General features: G+C 42.4%; 1 protein-coding gene across 1 annotated transcript; it reads left to right on the top strand.

The window, feature by feature from the left end:
• The first annotated feature begins 6,327 nt into the window (after positions 1-6,327).
• LOC103896054 (2-oxoglutarate receptor 1-like) lies at positions 6,328-7,302 on the top strand. Its single transcript, XM_009275816.1, is given in 1 exon segment — positions 6,328-7,302. A coding segment is annotated over 1 exon segment (975 nt).
• The last annotated feature ends 601 nt before the right edge of the window (positions 7,303-7,903 follow it).

Genomic DNA, 7,903 nt, shown 5'->3' with positions numbered 1-7,903 from the left:
TTAAGGCCACTTCATAGCTGAGTGCTCCTCTGGCGTTTTTTATTCACCGGTTTATGGTCTTGCTTGTGCTGTACCAAGGTACCTGAGCACATACTGGCTTTGAGCAGGCAAATTGTCCCATTGTCTTTCCTCTCCCCACTCCCCATGGGGCAAGTCACCTTCTGAAAGTTCACTGCTCATCTAAGGGCTGCAGTAGATTTTATCTTCTATGCCCTGTAGCCGATGAGCACCAATTCACTTCAAGGACTAATATTAGCCATAAAATAGTGCCTCAGATCCATACAGGCTATTTTTGGAACTGAATCAAACTACTTCTGCTCAGCTGATGTGGCAGCAGCACTGCTTATATTCCAGATTATATATGTAGTTTTCCTAAGGTAAAATATTCCTTTCCAGAAGTTTTCATTAACAGTCTCTATTACCTACATAATTGGATGGCAGCATTTAACTGTGATTAATTTAGAGTTACCATGCATTTAGGGATTAAAAAAATGCTGCCCTTACCAGTCTGTCTCAGGGGAGAAATATGAAGGGAGAGCTGGAGCTGATTTCCCTACGTTATGAAGATGCACGGTATCATTCTCAACAGAACTGAGCATCTCCCGACGGTGGGCTGATAACAACTGTAATTAGGTATTCAATCACACACAGAGTAAGATCAGCCAAACAAATGTATGTCTGCTAAGGGAAATAGCCCATGGAAAGATTATATGTTTGCTGAACCAAAAGTAAAACGTATAATGAAGGCTCTTCACACTTGGAGCCTAGCCCTTGTCCAACAAACTGCCTATTTTCCTACATAGTTATTAGTCAGAGCTATCCTTGCCATTTCTACTGCGCCACACTGGGTGCTGTCATGTCCGAAGGTCTGACTCCAAAAGGAGCCTTCCACTCATGCCCGTGGATTTTAGATCAGGTTTTGTGAGATGAGAACAGCCCCTGCACTGGAGCAGCAACTTGTGGACCCTCACGCCTGCGAGTCCTAATTACAGTCAAGTTCAGCGGTGATGCTGAGACACCACAAAAAGCCCTGCTACGACCTCTTCCGCCCCAATGCCGGCAAAAGCTAACGGCCAGCCCATTCGGAGGAAAGAGACATTGTTTGCAACCAGCCACGTGTGCTTTAACAGAACAAAGCAAAACAAAAGCATTGGACCTTGTTCTCCACTTCTGTATTTTAGGCAGATTGTGTGCTCCAGGTGTGCGAACTCATCTGTCATCCTGTGCATCCTGTTCACCCTGCCATCACAGAAGGAAAAATACAATGTGAGAAGATGATCCTATTTACATAATGCACTCTGTGATAGCTGACCCAGCCTATAGTGTAAAGTTTTAAGAGGAAGTATTTAATTAATAATCCTGCCACCGAATCATTCCAGTTTCCTTTCTATACAGTGAGTAAGAGCAACATTTATATACACACACGAACTCTGTAGGATTTTATAATGGTTATTTCAGGAAAGGTGCAAATAGCTAGCTTTTTGCTGTTGGATTGCTGGTCTTTGCAATTCTTAACAATACTCATCAAATTAGGGAAAATTACAGCCCATCTGACAAACCAATCCAGCCTGCCTGGAAGACTGTGGAAACAAGAGATGAGTGCTGTCTCCAGGGGGAGCATTGCTGGAGACTAGCTTCAGCTGAGGGTGGCTGGTTGCTGGTAACAGTGAGAGAAACACCACTGCACAGCAGGAACCCGCCGTGCAACATCGCTGTCAGCACGAGCATGTCTACCTCTTCTGTCCTCTTCTTGCCCCTGGTCAGCGTCTCTCACTGCTTCCCATAAGCCCTGGAGCCCGCACATCCATGAGAGGAGCCACAGCCCCTCACCAAAGTGCCAGAAAGCTAACCCAAGAGTAAGAAAATTGGTTTGTTTTCAGTCAGCTCACTTATCCAACACATCCCATGATTGCACAAGCACTGGGGCCGTTGAAAACATGCGGTTTAGGATGAGAGGAGGGAGGTGGTGCTGCCAGCTCTTTTGACAGCAGCCTGCAATTAGAGTCACTTAAGCCAACTGTGAAACTACAGGGTATTTTGATTTCCCTCCAATGCTTGTAGAGGGGAGCAGGGTGAGGATAGCCTTAAAGCACAAAAAGGACCACGTTTTTGGTAAGGATCAGATTGGTCTACCTATGGGCAGACTTAAAAGGCCCATGGACATGAGGTGGAGAAACTGCTGGTAAAGAGAAAAGACCCACAAGCTGAAGAGTTCAAAGTCACAGTGCAGGATCAGCCTTTATTCGTAGAGATCCTACACGATGCCAGGCAAGCAATTTAAATCAGATATTCACAAGTGGCCTTTGTTAGTTTATCCGTAATTTCCCAAGTGCCTGACATGAGCCCCTGGGCCAGTCGCATGGCTGCAATCGAAGCCAGCTTTTCTGAAGGTCCATGTGCAATGAGGAGTTGCTGAAACCCTGGTGAAGGGTACAGGGAGGCCAGGGGAAGGCAGGAGCCACATGGTCTCTACAGCTGATAATGAGACAAGATTTGGGTAAGCTAAGGAGCGCAGCTCGGTCTCCAGGCAGAGCAGCTCTGCGTCAACGACTTTCTATTAGTTCCCCTTTCTTGAAATTGATCTGAAAATGGGAGTTTTATTTTCTTTTCCTGCCCAAAGTCAGATACTCAGAGGTGACCCCAGTGCCTGCTTGAGACCCCAGTGCCCCAAATCCCGGGCAGTTCTGGGCCACGGTGCCAGGAAAGCCCATTTCTGCTTCGCATAAAGCACTGCCACCGCCAAGGAAGGATAAATACCAGCCGCTGCTGCACAGGTTTTCTATTGCTCAGGGGTATAATGTATTAAGTAGTGGACGCATTAAATGATCCCTAACTATAATTAGCTCCCCCTGTGCTTATAACACTACAGCCTCATACAAATGGTTTCTAATGACACATGCAGTGTCTAGGAACAGGGTAATAGCTATTTAAACAGTTGCTGATCCCTGAGCTGGTACACGACAGTGTATTTTACAATTATTGGGAAACTTCGGACATTTTTTGAAAGTGCTCTGGGCATTGACCTAGAGAAAAGCTTGGTCAGATGAGAACAGAGATGATGCCCTTCACCTAATGGTAACAGATAGATAATGTTCCAGTTGTCAGATATTACTGCTGCCCCAGTCTTGATTGTCCCCGTTACCACTATTTCCCTGCAGTATGATTAGCAAAACAGATAGCCTTCTTCCAACTCATGCCTACGGTACAGGCACTCAAGGAGAGTCAAGACAGTCTTCCTAAAAATACTCTTATCATCTGTGTGGTTCTCAGTACACTAACATACATAATGTTCAGAAATGAAAGCTTGCTCGTTTAATGCCGGATCATAAGCCTCATCAGTGAGTAGGACCTATAAAATGTACCAAGGCCAAAAGTCTACTGGCCACGCTGGGCAGCTGGGGCCTCTTTGCATGGACCAGGTTGCAAGCTCAGGGATTGAAGCCTGCAGTTTCAAAATTCAAGATACTATGACTTTTTTTCTTTTAAAATAATAATCTCTCTTGATCTTGTTCCTTGAGCTAAGGATGATAATGAGATTTTTATTCAAGAACAGTCTTTTGGTTCAAGAAGCATGGAAAATTGCAGTTCTTGTGAATCATGAAGCCCGAAAGCAAAGACTCAAAAGAAAACAAGTTCGCAACTTCAGCTACCTCAGTAATAACCAGCCAATGCTAACTATAGATATTTTATTCACCAAAAATAAGCAGAAAGTTTGCCACAGTTCCTGAAAAGCAGATCATGCCGAAAGAAACCTTCATTTCTTACATGAGATGAAAATTGTACTTTGTTAGAAATTTGTTTTTAATGAAAACAGTATGTCATAACATTTTTCACCTGACCTTGAAATGGCAACATGCCTTATTCACTTTGGTGATCTGGTTTCACTTCACAGGAAATGGAGAATAAATTTAATTTTCTCTTTTACAAACACATGCATGCACACACACACGCTAATTTAAATGTGATCCGATGCTATTTGAATACTACAGGTCTACCTCAGCACGCAGAACTGCTGCCAGCAAAGCATGATCTGCCCACTGAAGGCAAGACAGCATGAATGACAGAGGGCAAAAGAGATCTCATACAGCCGCCCAGACCTAAGAGCCGATACCTGAGCCAGTAACTGAGGTTTTCTACCAGTCTCCTAATTTACAGCCACATGGAGTCTCAGTCTGCCAGGGAGTGAATGTATATGGTTGCAAAGCCATACTAAAACCTGCTTCACTGTAAGGAAGACATAAATACATTTCATTTGTAATGCTTTTTTCTCAAAGCAATATCAAATGGAGAAGCAGAACTGCAAGTTTTCAGGTAAGCAATATTTCTCCATTTTCAATTTGGAGGGTTCAAGAGTGCAGTGAAGAACCAATCAGCAGTGCAGGAAAACTAAACTGGGGATGAATCAAATATTCTAGAAAATTTTGTCTAACTTTACTTGAAATATACCAGTGAGAGGCATAAATGTGGGTGACAGTGGTATCACCAAGCAGCAGAAAAGAGAGAAAACGTGTATATCCCTAGCTTTTGTCTGAATATAAATCTGGATTTGTTTAAAACAAGCTTCACGGCCTTTACCTAATGCATCTTTGACTGCAAAGCTGCTATATCAGCGCTAACATTCATGTTGAAAAGCATTAATGTTTTAACTAAATTATGGAGAGACTGTTCAAATTTCTCTCCGAAGTGCTCCTGAGTAACAAAGCGATACCCATCTTTCTGACTGGTTATGATCAAATAATTCCTATTGTGTCCTAGCTTTAATGACTGGCTTTGTCAGAGAAATTTTGTCATGTTCAACCAGTCACTGGGATAATGCAGAAACATCCATACAGGTAACATGCTAAATGCTATTAACTGAGTCACATCAAAAACTAATTCTATACACGATTTCCAGGACTACAATAAGGCACACTTCTGTCTTTTTTTTTTTTTTTAAATGATTTCATCCTGGATGTTCAATGTAACATTGGTTTACTTTAAAGACTGTGTTTCTGGGACAAGAGAGAGTAATTTGGGCTTGACAGTACCCTGTCTAGCACTTTATGAAGTCACTTTAAAATATTCTCTCAGATGGGCTAGGTTAGGATCTGGAGGAGTGGTGCTCACCTGAGATGCTGAAGACCCACAGTGGCACGCCTCTTGCCTCACTTGAGACATCTAAAGGTTAGACGTGCAGGTCTGAACTAGTCACCTGGGTCTGTCTTTGTTGTCAACAGAAAGAAATAAGTATGCCAAAAGAGTAAATCATTTATCTTAGAAACCTCTCTTCTAGGAATATATATTTTGTCCTGGAGGAACCTACATCTCTCCCTTTTATGATAAAGGGGGGCTTAGGATGACTGGGTCCACTTTAAGCATCTAACTTTTTGATATCTGAAGTTAGATGAGATGATTTTCATCCTTGGTTACCATTCTTTCAGGTTAAAACACTACCAAGAAAGTTTATGTCTTGAACTCACTGTGGAGAGATCCAAATTGGCCATGGCAGACAAGAAACCTTTTCAGGGACAAGTCTATCTAGCTCCAATTTGCACAAAATGGGAAGCAAGATCAGTGCCTTCACTCAATGTCTGTGCTTTCCACCTTCTCTCTCTGTGCTTTGAGAAACAGTCTTTAATCATTTAAATCAGTTTTATGCTACTATGAAGCGAAACAGTCTTTAATCATTTAAATCAGTTTAATGCTACTTTTTTGATTTTTTAAAAAAATTAAGCATTCATACAAGTTTTATACTCTGATGACTCCAAGAGAATAAGATCATATTCAGGGAACAAGCTATGCTTGTCAGGTTATGGGAGCATCAGGTCCTGAGGTCTGTATCTGAACCTAACGTCTTTTGATTTTCCTGAGACCAGAACAGCATCTCTGGTTTCATGAGCACAAAACACTGATTAGCTCAGATTAATGAAGATAAGATATGGGTATGGTTCTACTTTCTGAAAGCCTAGAACTAATTCAGAGTTTTGCAAAATCTAGGCACAAACTCTCTCTAGCTCTCTAAATGTGTGCTTCCTACTCCTGAAGTTTTGCAGATAAGCAGTAATTGTCTTCTTCAACGTAGGAGGTTAAATAAAGCAAGAGTAAAATTAAGCATTATCAAAATTAAACATAAAGGAGAGGGAAGGGTGAAATTAAACATTTGAGTGGGGTTATCTAGGTCAGAGCTGGGTATGCCAGCAAATCCCTGTTCCCTCCCTCTACTATGACTTGCCAAACATATGACATTTGCTCCAGCGACAAAAGATTTAACTGAAAGCATTTGTCCCAACAAATCAATTAAAACTAAACATCTGATTTTTGTAAAGCTTTAAGAAGATTTCTGCAAACATGGCATCTGAACACACCGGCAATTTTACTGCTCTGCCAAGCCACACAGACCTCTTGACAAGCTGCAAGGTTGAAGATTTCTTACAGGTGAAAACCTACCTCTCCGTCCTTTACGGCCTAATCTTCCTGGTGTGCTTCCCAGGGAACATCGTGACAGTTTTTGTTTACTTTGTCAAGATGAGGCCCTGGAAAAGCAGCAGCATCATTATGCTAAACCTGGCTACCACTGACCTATTATATATAGCCACGCTTCCTTTCTTTATACACTACTCTGCTAACGAAAATAACTGGATATTTGTAGAATTCATGTGCAAGTTTATTCACTTTAGTTTCTACTTCAACATGTACAGTGGTATTATCTTGCTTAGCTGCTTCAGTATCTTCCGCTTTTTTGTAGTTGTCCACCCAATTAAATGCTTTTTTGTTCAAAAACGAAGATGGGCAGTGGTGACTTGCATAGTAGTTTGGATGATTTTCCTGGCGGCCATCAGCCCCTTGGGCATCTTGATTGCCACGAGGCATATGCAGAACAGGTCGATCTGCCCGGATCTGGCTGCTGCTGAGGACCTTGACACTAGTCGGTGGTATAACTGGCTGCTGACTATGTTTGCCGCCTTCTTGCCCTTGCTGACGGTCACTCTGTGCTACACGCTCATCATTTACACCTTGGCTACAGGGCCCCACAGGCGGGCTTGCCACAAACAAAAGGCTCGCAGACTTGCCGTCGTCCTCTTGGTGGTCTTCTGTGTGTGCTTCCTCCCCTTCCACATCTTTTGAGGGATTCGGCTGGAGCTCCAAGTACAACCAGTTAGCTGCCACTTGAAGAACATGATCCTTTTTATGTTTATTATACCTAAACCTTTAGTAGCATTAAATACTTTTGGAAACTTCCTGCTCTATGTAGTGACGGGAGACAACTTCCAGCAGGCAATCCTCTTGCTCCTCAAGTTTCGGACAAACAAGAACTTGAAGTAGAAGAGATTGATGCCACAAAAGAGTTATGGAGGAAGGGTCCAAATCTGCCCTCAACAGCCAGGCACAACCTTCCTGCCATCAGAGTACTCAGGTTAACCCTGCCAGTGCCAAAGGAGAGTTAAGCTGTTCTGTGTTTTGGAGTTACAAATTGATCATCAAAAGAGAAAACTTATAATTTAAAATAAAAAGCTTTAAATAAAATACTAAAAAATTAAATTTGAATCTTCTCGGAAATTTGTCAGCATTTGCTTCCTGAACCCTTGATACCTCTTTTGGAGAATGGCCAACCGTTCCAGAAAAAAATTGTTGCTTATTAGTGGCAGATACAGACTCAGGGTGGGAGTAATTTAATTTAATTTTAGTAACTTAGAAGTTAAGTGACTAGTCCAAGCTAGGTGCCTGCCTTTGACTTGTTTCCTAAGCAATGGAAGGGGGTGAGACCCTCCAGAGGGCAATTCATCACACCTGTCTTAGACCTGTAGGAGGTTCATCTCACCTCCCTGGAGACATTGGCAGGGTAGGTGTATGCTTATAAGCTGATCACCTGATCCTCCCTTTATAATTTCCCATGATAGTGGAGAGAAATAAGCAGTTTTAGAGT

The sequence above is a fragment of the Aptenodytes forsteri genome, unplaced genomic scaffold (genome assembly GCF_000699145.1).
Source record: "Aptenodytes forsteri isolate BGI_AS27 unplaced genomic scaffold, ASM69914v1 Scaffold161, whole genome shotgun sequence".
Taxonomy (NCBI): Eukaryota; Metazoa; Chordata; class Aves; order Sphenisciformes; family Spheniscidae; genus Aptenodytes; species Aptenodytes forsteri.
This window is presented reverse-complemented; position numbering and strand designations above follow the sequence as displayed.